The 19,720-nt window shown below is 48.4% G+C and overlaps 1 protein-coding gene across 8 annotated transcripts in view; it reads right to left on the bottom strand.

Moving 5' to 3' along the window:
• Nucleotides 1-3,238: 3,238 nt before the first annotated feature.
• The window catches only part of RBM33 (RNA binding motif protein 33), a 114,323-nt gene continuing 97,841 nt past the window's right edge, over nt 3,239-19,720 (bottom strand). For 5 of the 8 annotated variants that reach the window (XM_029233005.1, XM_029233006.1, XM_029233008.1 and 2 more), the window contains 4 exons: nt 18,225-18,434; nt 15,688-15,876; nt 6,322-6,410; nt 3,239-6,077 (listed from right to left, as the gene is read on the bottom strand). In XM_029233005.1, the coding sequence (XP_029088838.1) occupies nt 6,029-6,077; nt 6,322-6,410; nt 15,688-15,876; nt 18,225-18,434 (537 nt within the window). In that variant the 3' untranslated portion in view covers nt 3,239-6,028. The remainder of the gene's footprint in view (nt 6,078-6,321; nt 6,411-15,687; nt 15,877-18,224; nt 18,435-19,720) is intronic. The other 3 variants (XM_029233010.1, XM_029233009.1, XM_029233013.1) reach the window with 1 other exon arrangement.

The following is a 19,720-nucleotide window of genomic DNA, read 5'->3' as shown; positions in this document are numbered from 1 at the left end:
CCCACTGCGCGCCCCATAACCACAGCTTCAGACTCGACGCCGAGCTGGCCCAGACCAGCTCACAGCGATTAGCAACAAGGTTAGGAAGGGTCACAGTCAGCGAGAGCGGCAACAAAGCCAAACAAGCCGTCACCTCCCAGTGGAAGAAGAGGCACGCTACCACTAACACTGAACCCATGCAAAAGAGGTCCTGCAAAAGTGGATAAAAACAGAGAAGGGGTGATTAATGGCACGGCCGGCGCAGGCTGCAGGACGCTGGCTTCCGCGGGGCCCCAGCCCCTGAGTCGGACTGCAAAACAACAGAATCCAGATGTTACTCTCGCCAACCAAAGACCTGGAGGGACAAACCGTGAGTAAAACCTGTCAAAGCAAAGGTTTAGATGTAATCGAGTTGTCGACACAGCACAAAGATATTCATGGCACTGAGAGTGGAATTCTAAACGTTAACACTTGGACAGAGCAGCCAGGAAGGAGCGCCGTCACCAGATGAAGAAGCCGTCACCAGGGGAGACGGCAGGAGAAGAGAATGGACACCCAGCAACAGCAAGTGAAAGAAGGGGCCGCGCCTGAGGACGGTGGATGGTGGGTTTGGCAGGGAGACCCCCGAAGGAAGGAAGGAGGGTGCACAGCAGGCCTGGCTGACGTGGCCCAGACACTCAGCAGCAGAAGCGAGACCAGACTGGGAGCCCAGCAAAGAGAACCAACTCAAAAATGGGGTGGGGGGGGGGGGGGGGGAGAGAAAAAAAATCAGATTTCAGGCTGTGTTGTTGGTGAACCTGAAAATTAAACAGTGGAATTAAAGCCTTAGAGTTAAAATCCTCACAAAGGAAGAACAATTCTGGATCCCATGCCTGTGAAAAGCAAAGCTGAATTATAAAAACAAATGATTATCTGCTCTTCGGTCAACAGTATAAATGTGTGTTGCATGCATGCATGTTGCTTTAAAAACATAAATTATATACTCTAAGACAATACTGCAGACTGCACACAACTTAAATAGTCCTTTAAAAATCAGGTTCCATTACGTGCCCTTAAAATGAAAAATAGTTTAAAAGAAAATCATGCTAGCAAGAGGTCTACTTTCTAGAGTATATAAATTACTAAATACAGAATATATTAAAACAGCACAACTGTTTGTCCACTCTGTGGAAAATATTAAAATTCAAAGACTACATCATGTTCCTTTTTAAAAGGCCTATATTTTTCTACATACCTTTCAAAATAAGTAAAACAAAACACCAACACGGAGGCCTTTTTACATTTTAGTTGGTGAGAAGTAAAAGCAAAAAGAAGCTTCTCACTAAAAGTACCTGCTCTGCCTCTGCCCATCTTAATGAAAAGACTCCTACCAAAACACGGCACAGAAAAGAGCGAGTTAAGATTTTCTGCACCTTCTCTAGAAAGGGCAGCTTACACGTGTAAAACCAATGATCCTTCCCAACCACACGCTACCAGAAGGTATACCTGGGATCCAATATGAATCAGTGAGTTTTGTTTGGTTCTAGGACACAAAACCATGGGCACTTTAAATGAGAAAAATTAAATAGGTTGTAAAAAACCTTACACAAAATCCTTAGGATTTAATAGAAGTCAAGGCTGACTGCCTTTGGAGAGATCATATTTACCAATGTCCAAAATAATGCATCATTCACAAGTTTTAAGAAGAGTTGAGAAGGTTAATTAATAAAATGCTCATTAAATACAATGGAGTATCTAAATTTTCCCTCTATCCATGTAACTCCTGTGGCTTCCTTCATGGGGGGTGGGGGCATCTCCTGGTCCTATTTCGCCTCACCCACCCCCACCCCCGTTGGTTAATTCCCTTTTAGAATTCTGTCACTTAAAGCCCTGTAAAAAATCAAATACCTTTCAAGCACCCCACCCCCTCCCCCAACAAACAAAGAGAAAGGAGCTGGGCTGTGGGGAGACGGGGCAGGGCGGGGCACCTCTAGCTGGCTACAGGAAAGTAAAAGCAGCTCTACCGGGGTATGAGTGAAGCCCAGAGAGGCACCAGGAGAGCAAGGGCAGCGTGGGCCTGCGCCCGCCGGGACACGCTTCTGGACAAGCGGCCCGCTGCCTCTCCAGGATCTAAGGGACAGAAGGGAGGACAGAAGCCCCCAAGAGCGGCTCTAGGTGCTCTGCACACAGACCTTGACCAAAACCTGACCGTCCCCAGGAGGGGACGACGAGCACATTGAGCTTACCTTCAATTAAACAACAAAGAAATTTTAAAAAATAAGAAAACAAAAGCCAAACATAACAAAACAAAAACCAGAAGCCAAAAAAACACACAAAAAAACACACAAAAAAACAAAAAAAGAAAGTGACAGGTTCTCAAAACAACACGGCCTCAGTTCTCATCTACCCTCCACGCAAGCCAGCCAGGCCTCCTCCTGTCCAAGAGCCCGGCGGTCCACCGAGCCCAAGGGGCTGGGCCTGGCGCGGACGCCCCTCCTCCAGCCCGGGCCGCCAGCGGACATCTACCGTGCCCACCGTGCCCGCCGCCCGCCCGCAGGCCTCCCCACCAGACTGGCTGACTCCTGTGCAGAGCCAGCGTGTTAGAATAAAGCCTCTGATGGACCCTCGTTAGCACCCCTCCATGCTACAACCCTCCTCGCCCCACTTCTAGGCTCCTTCTTCCCTCACCCTGGACACCTCCTCCCAGCCTCCTTCCAGCAACAAAGTCTGTTTGCATAATTAAGCCAAATGCCCTTTAAAAAAAAAAGAACCCTTTGTGCAGGATCTAAGCTGTCACAATTCAGAAACGCTACAAAACCAAGCATAAACAATTGTTTATCCAGGACCTTTACAAATCATGAGAAGGAAGACCCCCAATTAGAAATAGTTATGATGACGCCCCCCTCCCCTCCCCCCGTCCCCTCCCCCGCCCTCCCCGGTGGGGAGAGGGCACAGACACCTACTTAGCATGCTGCCTGTCCAGAAAGGGGGGAACCCGCAATATTTCTTTTGGAAAAAAGAGACGGTATTTCTCCTTAAGAAGGAGATCAGTATAAGAATTTAACAAATGTGGCCAGACCAACGGTAGTGCAAGGTTATGCTCAGATAAGTAGCTAAGTGAGCTTCTATTACAGCATAAGATCAAAACAAGATATAATGCAAAAAGAAAAAGCACCTCAGGTCCACACAGTCACCTACTGCCTTTACCTTATGAGATATACTGATATTTAGTGGCTTCTAGAATTTGTGAACAAATAATACACAGGTCAGGATAAATGTATTGACTTACTACCATCTTTATAAAAATCGAATATACACACAAACACATCAACAATTATGGAACTGCATCCATTAAACTTTGATAAGACAACACAAAAGAACTAACAAATAGCTAAGATGCTGCTGAATTGAAAGCATTTCCAATAACATTTAGTTTTAAGAGGTCCATATTTACATGGTTGTTAACTGCTCCTGCATACCCTTTAAATGCATGATAAAGAAAGAACAAAGATAATGGTTGCAGCAGATCTTCCAAGAGGGTTCAGCTCACCGTGGTCTGATTTCACTGCGAGAAGTGCACCGAAAATGGAAATAACGTTCCTTTCTAATTCTGCTTCTTTCTTTCCTTTTCCAGTTTCCCTCAAGGAAAGCAAAGCCTTTGTTCCCAGGCCTGGCTGGCACTAACAGAGCCCGTGCCCAGGGGCCATGTGCATCAGGAAGCGACCGCGGGAAGCCTTTCTAACCAGTCCTTTCCGGAAGGCCCTGCTCGACTAGGCCTTTCAAGAACTTTCTATCAAGAGAAAGCTTACTTCTCTGTGTGTGTAGACTGTTACACAGACACACACCTGTTCCGGGGCACCCCTGTCAGACTCAGACAACACAAAAACAGACCTTAAAGTAGCCACGAGGTCTGCCTTGAACAAAGGTGCCCAAATAGGATTCGTTTCTTACAACTAACTAGAAGAAAGTATGCCTGAATGGCTACTTTTCAGAGACAACATGCAGATTTTTAGTTTCAAAGCCACAACACACTCAGACTATTTCAAAACGCGGTAAAATTTTGTATACTCAGCTCACTGCATCATTAAGTCCTCGGTGATAAAAATAAGTCCATTAACTGTAAGCCTTCCTGCTGCCCAGGGCGGGGAAGTGGTGTGGATCTCTCCTATGTGGTGCCTGCATGCTACCCAACTCACCCCTTCAACGCAGCTCTCTGTGGACCGAGCTCCTAACCTGTGAACACAACTTTCTCTCTACCTGTGAGGACGGCAGCAGCGGCCACTGGCCATCTGGATGCTCCGCTGGAGCACCCGGGGCCAGGCTGGCACACACCACCACCTCCCAAGGGTTAGGCAGGGGCTTTCTGGAGCACGGGTGGCCAGGCACCTCAGCTCAGGCGGGCGAGGGGGGTGTTCTAGCGTGTTCTATGAGTGCCTATAGTTTCCTGGAACCGAAATCTTCTGAAGAGCAGCCATCAACACCCACCTTCACATTCCAGACTCACTCCTAGCACACGGTACCACAGTGGAATCAATGCTACAGAAAGTCTCACAGGGTCTGAAATGCTCTTCTCTGGTTCTGGTAACTTAATTTGAAAAAGTAATACAAAATTTCAACTGTGAAAATAAGAAGATACGAGTTCACATGACCTGTGTCTTAGCTCCCAAGAGAAGGCTGAGAAGGAGGGATGCCTTGCCGCAGGGGGGGCTGCCTGCTCACATCTGGTCCTCGCTGGGCTAACCAGACGCATTAGCCGGTGGTAACAGGCTTCTATTTCCCTTACTTCCATTAATAAATCTCACAGGAAATCTTAGGTATAAAATATAGCTAAAAAGTCTGAATACGCCCCGGTATCATTTGCTCAACTAGTTCAGGTCCACGTTAGAATCAATCCAAAATAGTGAAACTCCTTCATGAGCAGAAATACAATAAGGCACTTTTTTCCACGTTTGCCCAGAATGAATTTTACTACAGATGACTTTAAGGGGAGGAAGCGTCTCTCACCTGAAGGAGCCTACCCAGCATCCCAGAGACACACTGCGCCACACGCCACGGAGAACGACAAGCCAGCGCAAACGTCCCCTCGCTCTCGGGTCCACTGAAGGACAGCGCAGCCCCTGCTCAAAAGGCCTTCAAAAAAGAAAATCTTAATCACAGATTGCCCAAGAAATGTTCTATATGCGTCACAGAGCCGGTGACATGAATATGCCACTTGGGGCTGCATTTAAAAAGAGGAAAAAACCAAACAGGCCTGCGAAAGCTTCAGGCTGTCCTACCCTCCTCACCTGGCAGGTATGCTACGCTCGCCTAGCAGGGAGCCCAGCGAGGGCTGGAGGTGAGGGCGTCCGGACACCTGCTCTCAGCCTGGGGACGCGTGATGATGCCCAGCAGCACTTCCGCCGCATTCAGAACGAGTATAAAAAGGGGCGCTCCCTTTGGAACTAGGACTATACAGTTGGCGCTTTTGGAATATTTACAAGAAGCAGAATCGGCCACACAATTGGCGCCACTCCCAACCACCCTCATACCCTGCTTTCCAGGGTAGGCAACTGCCAATCATAATCACCCGAATTTTAAGCTGCGTGTTTACAGGAGCCTTTTGAGGGCTTTCTGAGACGGTAAAACAAGTGAAGCTGGCTGAGAAAACGCTCATCTAGCCTGCACTGAAGATAAGTGCAACCATTATCAAGTATTCTTTGCTGTGAAAACTGCTGAGAATTTGTGGCGTTAATGCCCTTACTCACTCTGAGCCGCTGTAACCGATCATACATAAGATCACGAAGAACGATGTCTACATGCATTGTAAGCACTTTGAAAACATGAGAAAGCGAAACCTGTAGTTCTTTGTGGTGACAAGAGAATGTGAAACGATCTAACACCGAGTTGAGTCTGCCGCGTCCCGTAAGGTCAGCTCTTCTGGAATCAGTGCTGGGCCGCTGGGCGCTCCGGACAACAGCCACGCAGGGCTGCGGACGGAGAGACCTAAGCTCGCGGGGCTCTGCGCAGCAGCTCCCGGGAAGAAATTCCACAGCGCGTGTGCAGCGTTACGGTCAGGCTCTCCTGCCAGAAGTCACTCAACAATCAGGGCCACATTTATGTGGGACAAATCTATCATATGCCTGTGGGGATTTAAAGAAACAGTGACCATTAAGCTACCTGTGCACATCAGCAGCCACCGGATCAAGCAGAAGAAACATGCAGACTGACAGAGAGGATCCACACACACCCAGGGCGACCACCCACGTCACAAGAGGAGGCGGCGTACCCTCTCTGCACCCCTGGCGCGTCTCCGCAGAGACAGACAGCAGGTGGCAGCACAGACTCCTCCCATCTCCCACCTGTCACCAGGGGATCCAAGGCTACCTGTGGAACTTCTGCTGAAACGCTAATGCATGGGCGGGTTCCTTGAACTTGGCTATGGCTTTCCGCTGCTGGGGAAGCATCTGTAAACTCTGAAGGAAGATGACAGAAGCACTTTAGAATCCTGTTGTATGGGGTGTAATATACATATAACATACATACATACATACATTCATTCATTCATTCATTCATTTTTATACATTAGATTTAATGCAAAATTTGAGTCCAGGCTGACCCTTAGATCACTAAAACAAACTAATTCTACCTCCCTGGCAATTTTTTGTAATCTATCCAGATAATCTATCCAGCAACAGTGCTTCGCTAAGTCACGGCCCCGAGCAGCAGTCGTTCGTGTCCTCACAGCTTGGTGTTAAGACCTTCCTTCCATCAGGGGGCTTCCCTGGTGGCACAGTGGTTAAGAATCCACCTGCCAATGCAGGGGACACACGTTTGAGCCCTGATCCGGGAAGAGCCCACATGCCGCGGAGCAACTAAGCCCGCAAGCCACAGCTACTGAAGCCCGCGCGCCTAGAGCCGGTGCTCCGCAACAAGAGAAGCCACCGCAATGAGAAGCCCACGCACCGCAACCAAGAGTAGCCCCCGCTCGCCGCAACTAGAGAAAGCCCGCGTGCAGCAACGAAGACCCAACACAGCCAAAAATAATATATATATATATATATATATATAGACCTTCCATCATTTGCCCCGTCAGCCACCCAATCTTCTCTCTAAACCTTCCTGGGGAGGCCCAGGACAGGTGTCCTTGGAGAGTTACTTTCTGCCTTCACGTCTTCCTGTCAGGCGATTTTCCACGGGGCCCTCAGTCAGCTTTTTAAAAGCACAATACTCATCATACAGGAGGAACTGCTGTAAGGCAACGGGACCCCACGGTCGGAGTGGGAAGTTATCTCCTAATTATCACTGGGGTAAATTAAGGGTTTCATATATGTAGGTGGGCCACAGTGAGGGGCAGCTGTGTCTGTGGCAGCCATCAGCATAATTTGGTCACAGTCTGCGCTTTAAAAAGTCTGAGAGAAGTGGCATCTTAAATTAAACCTTTAGGGGACTTCCCTGGCGGTCCAGTGGTTAAGCCTTCACCTTCCAATGCAGCGGGTGCGGGTTTGATCCTTGGTCGGGGAGCTAAGATCCCACATGCCTCGTGGCCAAAAAACCCAAAACATAGAAGCAATACTGTAAGAAATTCAATAAAGACTTTAAAAATGGTCCACATCAAAAAATAACCTTAAAAAGAAAATTAAATCTTTAAGATTTGAAACAACCATTCCTGAGGCTACTGTTTGCAGTAAAAACCAAGTGAGCTCATGAAGAAGATGGATCCATCAAGTGAAGAGACTGGTGCAGGGGCAGTGAACTTACACCTGGTCCTCCCTCACACTTGCCCTGAGGACAAGGGGCAGCTCTGTGCTTCCCCGAGGCCTGGGGACGTAGGATCCTAGGATTTGGGAGGGATGCGCCGGAGAAGAATTTGGATTTCTCAGCCGGTCCCACTCTCCAGAGTCTGATCCTTCTCAAGCATTTTGGTGACTTGCCATGTGTGTCTGCGGCAATGAGCAAAGTGGCAGGGGGGCCTTGCTACCACGGGGACACAGCCTGAGGAAGTAGCAGAGGACTCAGTGGCGGGGAACCGTCTACTGTGTCTGGGCTTCTGTCCAGTGACGTTTAACAGCCAGAAAAAATATCTAATGGTAACACACAACCCTTTAGAAGTGTTTACACACGTGGCTGTTTCATTTTAAAGCATTTGTTCAAAGACCTACAACAAAAGCACATAGCCAAAATATCAGTTCCTTGAAATATGTTCAAACAAGGTAAACTGGGGGCTTCCCTGGTGGCGCAGTGGTTGAGAGTCCGCCTGCCGATGCAGGGGACGCGGGTTCGTGCCCCAGTGCGGGAAGATGCCACATGCCGTGGAGCAGCTGGGCCCGTGAGCCATGGCCGCTGAGCCTGTGCTCCGCAACGGGAGAGGCCACAGCAGTGAGAGGCCCGTGTACCGCAAAAAAAAAAAAAAAAAAGGTATACTGTATATGAAATAAGCGCTCTCCATTTTAGTAAACACAGAACTCCCATGAGTAAAACATGACCAGGAGAGCGCTAAAAAAATATTCTTTCCAAAAAGTTGCTTTTCAGTGCTTCACACAGAAATAAACAGTTTCAAGTCTCCGTATTACATGGCACTAAGGTTTACACACAGGCTCCCCTCGGAGGGGAAGTCAGATAGTCTGGGGCACATCACCAACCAGACCTGGACCAGTGCAAGGACCAGGCCCGGAGGTGACAGAGGCAGCCACTAGGCTGCAGTGAGCTCCGTCTGCCTGGTTTTCTGAAACCAGTTCAGTAGATACTAGAGTTTTCCTCTTCTTTCAGATATAAAAACCAGACGCAGAAGACCTTTCTTGATGATTTCACTTATCATTAAGTTAACTGGACAAGTAAAGCTCAGCAACCTGGTCTTTAATTAATGCCATCAATTAACTTCTCTTGGATACACTGTCAGCATGCGGCTTTTCTGGCCTCTCAAATTCGTTACTTGACAAAGACCTGTTTTCTCTGCCAGGCCCCGCTTTCGGCTCACGCCCACTCTGTGCCTTATCCTTGAACGATCTCCAGTTGCTGAAGCTCTTCTGGAACTGCTCCTGAAGAGAAAATGCAAGAGGAAATGCCGTGCTGTCCTGTCACCACCAGAGGCCGCCAGAGAAGAACGTGGGTAAGAGCCAGCTTCAAGCCACAGGTCCAACCCAAGCACTGCAGCAGAACCTCCCGCCAGGCCCTGCTTTCTGATTCCATCTCAGGCGCCTCAGGCACCCTTTTCCTCTTCCAGCCACGTGGCCGCAGTGCTTGAGGGCGCTGGGGTGTAGGCACAGCTTCATTTCTTCATGAACTGCGGCCAGCACTGTGGCAGTTCTTAACCACAAGACTTAGAAGAACTTAACCTAAACTTATTTTGCCCAAAACTACAAAAATCGCTCAATTAGGAACAGACAAGAAAAAACTAACTTGTTATGATACCACAAATGATTATCCACACTCTACAATTCACAGATGGAATCTGGATTTTGAAAATACTATGCTCTTCTTTTGAGAAAAAGCATGTCTAGATGTCATTTCCTCTGGGTGATTTCACAATGTGGAATGAAGGCATGAAGCTTCCTCTTTACCATTTATAAGGTAAGAGGTAAGAAGATAGCTTATCTGTATCTAAGTGGTTTAAAGCTCAATTTGATTGAGAAGGTATCAATCAAGAGAGCATAAGCTTTCAATGAAATTTTTTTTAATATTTACTTATTTATTGGCTGTGTCAGGTCTTAGTTGCGGCATGCAGGATCGGTTCTCAATAGTCAACAAAAGTAATAACACTGTCTTAAAATTTGTTTTCTGTCTGTTCCCCTTTATTGACATTTCTGCACCCTTTTCCAAAAAACAAAACCTATTTTCAGATATAACACTGAACTGCTAAAACTGTCAATATTCAACCATTTCTGACCTACCAAAATGACAAGTATTAGCGATCACTTTATTGCGAAGAGAGGAAAAGACACTGTCCACTAATAAGCTAAAAACTTATTATGATCACCAGCTTCTACTTTGAAAATACGTGCTTCTGCTAATCAGTAGCCCATTTCCAAATAATTAAACACGTCAATTCACCCAGAATGAACGAAGAGTTAAACTTTGTCTCCAGTCTACACACTCACTCTGACCCCGCCCCATCTCCCCCACAAATATGGTACTGGCCCTCAGAGAGACAGGCTAACTTGCCCACGCCCACCCTGATATACTTCTCATTTTTCAGAGACAAGACATCTGCAGAAAATTTGAGAATAACTGTGCTACTATAAGTAGCAAAATACCTGTTAAAATACTCCTTTAGTTGGCCGCTTCCTTTGTTTATATTCAGCCATCTCATTCAGGGCCATTTGGCTGAACTGCCACAAGGCACTACATTAACAGTAGAAGAGCTGTGACAACCTACAATTTAAAGTCCAGAAAAATGTCCATGCTGTTCAGAACCTTGGCCGTTTTTTCCCTGATTAGGAAAAGTTCTTCCTCTTTCTAGAAAGAGCTTGTGTTCATGTCCATGTATACTAATAAATTACAATATTATGGGGATTCTTTTTTTTTTTAACATCTTTATTGGAGGATAATTGCTTTACATTGTTGTGTTAGTTTCTGCTGTATAACAAAGTGAATCAGCTATACATATACTTATATCCCCATATGAATGTTAAGGGGATTCTGAAATGATTCTGCAGTCCTGAAAATCAATTAAACTATTCTCCCACTCTGGCCAACAGTTCCCAGCACCTTCAGGAATCAACCTAAAGCCAAAGATGATATTGATATTAGTTGTTTTAAACAAGTGAAGTTGCTCAAACAAGAGCCTCACTGATCAATCATTAGAAATCTACTCTCTCGGGCTCCACCCCAGACCTGGTAAGACACCCTGGGTTGGGCCCAGCCTCCAGGGACAGCTTGGGAACCATCGAGGGACACGCACTAGGTCCTCCTTTCTCACGCGATGGCACCTGCACGTGGTGGTGGCAGCTGGCCTATGCCCATTAAATCTTTTCTTCTCCAGCCTCGCAGCCGGGCTCCTCGAGCCAGTCCTCGGGCAGCATGGCGCAGGACCCCTTCATTCCGGACCCTTTCTGCACGCAGCCCACCGGACCCTCTCGCTGGTGACAGGGCAGCGTCTCAGGCCGCTTCTCGCGGAAATCCACGACTCCTCCAGTGCCTGTTCATATTGAACTAATTAACCATCGCAGCGTGTGTGGTCTTTTTTGATGCCGATTCTGTTTTCTCCTCGAGTCCTGTGTTGGGGCTTCTTGTGTCCACGGCGTAAGTGCTGTTCTTTCTGCTCTGATACAGTTTAAAGACATTCTGAGGCCCTCCTCTTCCACGCTCACCTTCATCTTGTACAAACGTGTCCTGCAGGTAAGAGCCCGTGTCTTATCACATGGTCTGCCTGGAATCCTCTTTTTTCTTTTGGGATTATTTACAACTGTGTTTTCAGAACTTTGTGTGGGAGCCTCCAATTAACAGTTTTTCCCATTACGGTTTCAGATCATGCGGCCATGCCTATATTTTCTTTAAACCTCGTGATGTCGGTTTTCAGAAAGTCTACACTTGACTATGCCTGGTGTTTTCCTTCCCAAACGTCCTGAACTTCAAAACGACTGAACTGCTTTCACTGAGATCCCAGCTTTCTCCACATCACCCACCAGACATCCCTGGTCAGTCAGAACCAGACGCAAAGAAGGTAAGATGGTCTCATCCCAGAAGGCGATATGTTCTAATGTGACCCCAACTTACACGACTGCTCAAAAGGGCTCCCCCTCACTGGGCAGCCCAAGATACCCACCAGAATGATGGCTTTCCAAGTGTCTGGTTCCCTGGAACTACCGCGTTGGGAGCTTGGCAAACTTCGTGGGTCCCGGACGGCCTCTCCTCAGCAGCCTGAAGCGAACCCCCCAGAGGACTCTGCTCTGGGACGACAGGCCGCCTTTCGAGAGCACACGCTTTCCCCCTCAATGGCATGTGGAGGCCTCCATGTTTCTTCCATTCCCCCTTCCGGGTGACGCCAGGGAACAGTGAAAGAGGTAGGAGACAGCGTTTGCAAGCTTGTGTGGTTCATGAGACTCACGTAGGTGAAGTACTTGGTTGGGAAGCTGCACACCAATAAACGGCGGACCTGGGACCAAAACCGAAGCCCTCTCTCAAAGCCCGACACTTGCTGCTGCACTGCCGCGTCCCGGAGGGCCCGGCAGCTTCGAGAATGAGCCGCCATGGCCACTCCGGTCACTCGGGCTCTCGGTTTAGCGACTACCTTCCAGGGTTGTTGGAGAAATCAGGAAAGAAGCCAGGGAAAAGTGAACAGCACAGTGCCAGGCACATGTCGGCCTAATCTAAGCCTCAGCCCTTGTTACTGCCGTTGCTCATGGCCAGCGCCCGCCTTCTTATTTTAGGAAAATACTTTTATTTTTACACCGTGGCATTTCATTTCTCTATAGGATAACACAGTTTTCTTCTTAACAGTTTTAGGTAAAATCCCTCAAACAGGGAAATAAGGATAACTAAGCAAAGGGGCTCAGAAGTTATAACTACCTTACTTCCTGACCCTAAGAGTTAACTCGACTTCAGTCTTCCGGAACGCAGCGGGAGGCCGCTCCAGGGGAACATGTGCCGGTCACCGGAGGGGCACCTGCGCGAGACTCACCTGTCTGTGGAGCCCCCATGCCCCGCACAAGTCAGCCTCCCGGAGCCCCACGTGCACCCAGCCAGCCCCTCCCTTCCCTAAGAGCAAGACCCCCCCAGTGTCCGGGCAGAACCTTCTTTCTGATTCTTTCCGTATCACTGCTAGAGAGTACCAGGTGGGCTTATTCTCACTGCACCCTCTCACCTGAAACTCTCAAACACGCTGCGATGTTTCCTGTGTCATTTCTACCACTGGTCAGAACACTTCTACAAAATTCTATCATTTTTCCTTATTCTGTCAGGGAGACTACAGATAAATGTCTTTAAAAAGGACTCTTTACAGAGGCTTATGAGAACAGGTTAAGGGGACAGCACACTAACCGGGGAGTGACGCCGCCACAGAAAACAAGCAGAGCTGACGTGCTGTTACTGCCGTTCCCATAATTAAAGGCCCAAAGGAACCGGCCTTCCTGGTCCAGACACCACCTCTTGCTGTTACACTAAGTGAACGCCAGGTGGCACCACAGCCCAGCCCACCAGAGACTTGACACACGTTCCTTCCTCAGCCAGCGCAGCGGGCCGGGAGGCCTGGGTCCCCTAACCCTCCCTCTGAAGTGTACTTATACTTAAACCACAATGAAGTCTTGTTATAAACGCCTTTAAAAAACTTATACCTAGCAATATTATTCTTTAGCTATCTAATGCTGGCAGAAGCTTGCTATCGACAGATCAGTTTGTTTCCGGACACGCAGGCTCAGCGGCCATGGCTCACGGGCCCAGCCGCTGCGCGGCATGTGGGAGCCTCCCGGACCGGGGCATGAACCCGCGTCCCCTGCACTGGCAGGCGGACTTTCAACCACTGGGCCACCAGGGAAGCCCTGTTTGTTTTTAAATTGAGTAACTCAGCACTTTGTGAATGCGGTGCTTAAAAATCTATAAACTCTCCCTCAAAACCATTCCACGGAACTAAGTAAGACTGGCAAGAAATGAGAGCTCTGCTTTTTGCTCCCTGGGATGGACGAACATGCCCTACTAGTAAGTGCTAGATCCATCCATCACCCTCGGGCGATTCTTTACGGTGGCCTTTTCAGGGTACCTGATGCAACTCAGAAAACACCACTCTCATTTTCCTATCTTCCTCTCCCTTTCGAGTTAAGAGAAGCCCTTAAAACACTTGGCATTGTTTTTGCCTGGCTTTAAGTGCCCTCGGTTAAACTTTACTTAACACAATGATCTCTAATCCTTCTTTCCAGAACAGGAGAAAAAAAAATTAAAAAGGCAAATGGGAGGAAAGACGGCCCCCAAAATGCAGAACTCAAAATTCAGTTTTTAAGATGGATAAAACCAAGGTTAGGTGTTTTAGCAGTGGCTCCAAGCTAACTTTTGCAGGGCAGTCAACCTCACGCAGTGCTGTAAGCAGCAAGAGCACTGCCCTTCACACTTCTTGAAAACTGAATCACATTCAAGGATGCTCAAGAGAATTATCAAGACTACGTAGGAAGAAGCAAAGCCCAGAAAATGAGCAGGTCACACGCGGAAAGCAACAGTGCTACCACTTCCCACCCAGACACAGACACCAGGAACACAAGGCCTCAGAGAACAGACTGGACTAGGCCCCAGGTCTTTAACTCCAGGCTCCCTGGTGAACTGTGATTTGACCCCAAGTTTTCAACCGCCATTTGTCTGAGAATCCACTCAGGATAACCATATTTTAATTTATCGTAATTTAACCATATTTCAATGCATCGTTAAGTTCTCTAATGCCAGTTCTGTTCCTGCAAATTAATCCGTGTTATGACGGACTGTCCAAGGACAACTCTCCTTGGCCATGAGCTTAATGCCTCTTGATGACTGACAAGCCGCTCCTGACCACACAGCTGGAAAACTGACCCTCCTAAAAACAGAAGCCACAGCCTCTGGTTAACGTTTCACTATTACATACACATGAAAACTAAGCTTAACCATCTCTGAGAATCCAAGGATGAAGGCAGAAGTAGTTAAACCTAAACAACGAAATCATCTCGGAAGGGCTTCCACCTACGCCTCACTCTTGTCAACACGCAATGGTAGACGAAGGCTTAAAATACACTAAAACTTAATGTATTGTACTTAATGTAATTAATGTAATGTACTTGTGTCAACTCTGTTTCCCCATGAAGCAAGAGACCTTAAAAGAAAGCACTCTGTGCTGTGTTCTGTTTTTTGGCCATGCTGCTTTCGGGACCTTAGTTCCCCCCGACCAGGGATCAAACCTGTGCCCCCTGCAGTGCAACCACGGGACCACCAGCGAAGTCCCCTTTCTGTGCACTTTTTACTCAGAAATCTAACATTCACACTCCACGTCCTCTGATTTGCATCAAACATCCTTCCCAAGCGCTCCAGCCTCAGACATGGATCCTGGCGCAGGATGGAGGGGTGTGCTGCTGGGGGGACACGGGGGGGGGGGGGGGGAGGGGGGTTGCGGGGGCGGGCGGGAGGCGGGGAGCTGGCAGGAAAGGCCAGAGTTGGGGACTACAGACACGCTGCTCAAGGAAAACCAGGTCTACCCACTGCACTGGTTTACCTCCAGGGCTCTAGAGGCTGGAGCAATCAGGGATTTCAGTGGCAATTTCTGTTTACAACACAACTGGAGACCTATCTGCAGCCAGCTCGGCAGAGATCTTCACGCATTTAGAATTAGCCAGTTTAAAAATTAAGAGACCAAAATATAGTCCACATTATTTCACATTTGTAAAGTCTAAAGCAAGTTCCACAGGTGTTAACATGTGAGGCTATTTCTGAAAATTAAGGTCAAAAGGCTAGATACTTTAAAATGTTAAAATCGTTACACACAAAACAAGTGTGTGATAGAGCAAAAAGATTGCGTGTTTGGGTGCATATAAGAACTTTAGGATAATATGAGGATTTCAAGGGATAATCTGTTCAGCTAGAATAAATATTTCATAACGTTTCTGAGCACCTGATAATTTCCAAATAATCTAACCCTAAGGCAAAAGTTCTGGCATCAAGTGTGCACAGCAGATAAAATATTTGTCTTTCTTCTCAAGAGTGCTGTTTTAACATGAAGTAACCAACACACAGGGATTTTAAATGAAGAAATAACCGAGTCTTGGGAAGGACAAAGGGCACAGACAGAACGGGCCCCAGGTGACCCACCTGAATGGGTCCTACTGACATCAGCAGGCTCTTCAGCTGGGCGTCAGTAGTGGATGAAGAAAGCCCTTCAACAGACACGACGCAGGGCTGAGGCTTGCACTCCACCACCCGGAGATTCTGCTTGTTCGGCATCAGGCGGCCCCGGCCCATCGCACCTGCCATTCCCCGGCCTCTCCCGTGCATGATGACCTGGCAACAACAAAAGGAACTATTCAAGGTTGAAGCTTGGGGGTTTTTTCACAGCTACTAAGATACAAAAGTGAACAAATCAGAATCCATTAAAATATACCGTGAGCGACAGGACCTTCTGTAGTTTTTATCCACTATCAGAAAAGGGTTTAATGTCTAAATAAGACCACAGTACCCAGCAAACTGGAGTAAAAGAAAAGGAAGGAAAAGGAAGCAGCAAAGTCTGCACCTATCTGGGTGCCAAGCATGGTACTAGGTAGGCACTTTCTGTGCTACCATCATCCTGTAGACGAAGCAGCAGGATCACAGGGGTTCAGAAACCTGCCGCAAGTAACACAAAGATCTGGGTCCAGTCCTTAACGGCCCCGGAGCCCAAATTTCTCCCACGGTACCCCAGGCAAACCCAGCGGGGACCAGGGGACTGTGCATGGTGCTCCCCACAGCCGCCTCCCTGTCACTGCAAGCCACAACACTACGTACCCTGGGAGGGCAGATTCTGCAGCAGGAGTCTCCCACCGGCTGCACCACTGCACATTACACTCCTCTGCAGGGCTTTCAAAACAAAACCAAAAACCCAAACTACAACGACTGAGTGCCCCTGTCCCCCACCGAAATTACAACATCACTGGCCTAAGGTAGGACCCAGACCTTAGCATTTTTAAAAGCCGTCCAGGGCTCAAAACCACTGTTTTGGGATCTTTTAAACAAGAAGGAACCGCTGAGCTTTCCCGCCTTTTCTAATCCGGAAATTAGATAAAGCACCAGCACCCCCCAGATCAGGACAGCAGTGAGACGCAGACGCGGATGTGACTGGGCTCACTGCGCTTTCCAGACATCCTGCCCAGTTCTGCCCGAGAGTCGGGGAGAAAGAGCCAAAAATGACCTCCCACCCCATCACAGAGAAGGGCACAGAGGAAGGCAGACAGAAATCAGAATGGAACCTTAGTACATGAATGGCTGCCACACAAAGGGAAACTGAGAAAAGAACGCAACACTTTGGAACATTCCACAGAAGGTGACACAACTACTCCTGTGAAGTGAGTTCCTGGAGTGCAAAACGGTATTTCAAGAGAAGTCACATGGGAAAACACCATCAAAAAGTGCAAGTTTCACTGCCTGGAAACCAGCGGTATGTTCTGTAACATTAATAACAACATTCTCTACCGAGTGCTGGCTCACATTCCAGGCACCGTGTATCTTCTTATAAAACCCTCGCAAGAGCCCAAATAAGCCAGGAAAGATTACTGTCCTCACTTTTATAGGAGAGTAACCTGAGGCTAAGGATGAAGAAACACAAGTGCTTTATCTATGTGTACAACAGACTATGGGGGGGAGGTGTGTCCTACGATCTTTCTCATAGCATACCCAGGGACAACACCTGACCAAAGAAAATTTAGACTGGAGCAATTTTTAAAGAGTATATCTGAAGATACGACTTCATGTGTCTGTGCCTGTGCCACCTGCAGCAAAAATGTCACTACTCTGTTTGTCCCTGTATCATAAGGTATTTATGAGAAAATAAATCCGGAGTAACTGAATTAACTTCAAAGAGCTATAACGGTCTTCAGGCTAACACTACTCCTTAATATCACCTGCAAGGCAAGCAGAGAGGATGAACTGGCAGAGTTCAGAGCTTTCTAGAAGAAACTCAGAGCAGGTACTGTTGCCCCTCTTCCACCCTAAGGTCATCAGGCAAGGGGCATCTGGCTTCTGCGCCAAGAGGGGACCTTGCTGTTGGGCAGAGAGGGGGGCCTTGGGAAAGCTACAAAGACACCCTCACCAGAAGCTGGGGGGGGGTCCCCACCAGGACATGACGGGACAAGGGGGACGCTCCTCTCCTCGGGAAGGTTAAATTCACAAGGGGTACTAGATGCCCACACCTCGTCTCCCACACTGAGCTCGGAGAAGGAAAACACCCCCTCGACCCCCAGAGCAAGGGAGGGAGGAGGGAAGAGCCGGGGGGAGAGGCACTTTCTCGGGCAAGGTACTTCACCCCCAAAGGCTTCCCATCTGCGAACTGGGGTGACGAGGAGGAAGCAGTCTCTGGAGGAGCAGCTGGCAGGGGAGGAAGGAGCGCTGGGCTGGGCTCTGTGCAGGGCTGTCCCCAGAGCACAGCTCAGAGCTGCCCGAAATACCCGCAGCCTGGGTTTAGGGTGATTTCCCAGCATCGTACCACTAAAAATGTCACAAGAGGAAAGCGCTTTTGTGAACACGTTAGCTTTCAAAGCCAGGGCGAAGGAAACTATGGTTCGTTCATCCACAATCTGAGCACTCCTGCTGCGCCAGGCACTCCCATCAGTGGGTTCATGGGGCTCCGCTCCTGGGGCAGGGGCAGTAACAGGCAGTACCTTCTTGGCCGGGTGAATTCCTTGGATGCTCTTGATGCCTGGAGGGCCGGCTGAGTGCACGTGGGCCCCCACCGGAGGGTGCTGGGGCTGCTGAAGTGCCCCCTTGGTCAGCGTCACCTTGCGGGCAGGCTGCTGTCTCACTTCTGGGGGCTGAGGGAGCCGCTGAGGCTGGCCCTCCAGGTGAAAAAAGCCATCGCTCTCTCCTCCCTGCTGAAACCAAGGCAGCACGCTGGTCAGTCTCCGCACGAGCAGGCATCCCTCCCCAGCATCGGGGTCCACCTCGATCAGTGTTCAACTGAGAAGCAAAACCATCAAGCCTGCCATTTCACTAGGGCCACTAAGGAACTTTCTTATTTGACGGGTGTTTGGGTTTTAATAGTATTTTTCAAATTTAAAACTAAGATCTTTAATTACTGTATCCACTCAAGAGGTCTATAATTACTAAAGTAAGTGCTGTTGAGTTCAGTGAAATAGTGCTTGACTTTAAAAATACTTCATACTCGACATGCCTTTTCCATTTTCATGAGCATTCTTGTGAAAATCTGACAGTTTGTATAGGCAGTGGTTTTAAACTTTTAACTCCCACTCAAACCTAATGAAAGCGGGTCATCATCCTGACTCGCCCCACTGTCCCCCGGCGCTGGTTGTGAATCCCAGGCGCGCCCCAGTGCCTTCCTCCCTGCAGATACAACCCTGAACACTTGGGCTCCCCAGAGCGCCCGCAGGCTGAGCAGCACCCTGGTCGCCCCTCCTCCTCTGAGTCACAAGTACCCACACGTAGGCTGGCCTCCGGCCTCAGTCCTGTTTGGAACAAGAGCAGACCAGCCAGGAGTCTGAGAAACTGAATGAGGAAATTCTAGAAATGAAAGAGTTACTGGTGGCCCAGACAAGTCCTCCCCACATGGCGGACAGGGAACCGCAGGGGGACAGCAGGAAGAAGAGCTGAGGAGGGGTCTGAGGGGGCAACGCATTCACAGCTCGCCGGCCAAGTGCAGGGCGGGGTGCCGAGCACCACCGATCCCTGAGCGCTGGCTGAGCACTAAGCTGGGCAGCGACAGGGCTGCCTCCCAGGAGACCAGGTGAAGAAATGAAAAGCCCAGGCCCAAACGGATCCTCTGGTGAACTCTATCAACTGTTTAATCTTACACAATCTGGTTCAGAAAACAAAAGCGGAGGGACAACTTCCCCACTCATTCTCTCAGACTTGTATTACCCTTTTACAAAAGTCAGACAAAGACATCAAAAGAAACAAAAGCCACAAAAGAATATCCCTCATACATATACATGAAAAAAATTCTCACCAAAACACTAGCAAACTAAATTCAGCAACGCAGAAAAAGAATCATACACCATAACCAAGTAAGATTTACCCCAGGAATGCAAGGTTGGTTTAACTCAAAAATCAGTTATCAGACCACATCAGTAGAGGAAAAGACCACATGACCACCTGCACTGATACAGGAAAAGCACTCATAATAAAAATCTTCAGTGAACTA

Source organism: Monodon monoceros, unplaced genomic scaffold, assembly GCF_005190385.1.
Source record: "Monodon monoceros isolate NGI ecotype Baffin Bay Population unplaced genomic scaffold, NGI_Narwhal_1 Super_Scaffold_2, whole genome shotgun sequence".
NCBI classification, from domain to species: Eukaryota; Metazoa; Chordata; class Mammalia; order Artiodactyla; family Monodontidae; genus Monodon; species Monodon monoceros.
This window is presented reverse-complemented; position numbering and strand designations above follow the sequence as displayed.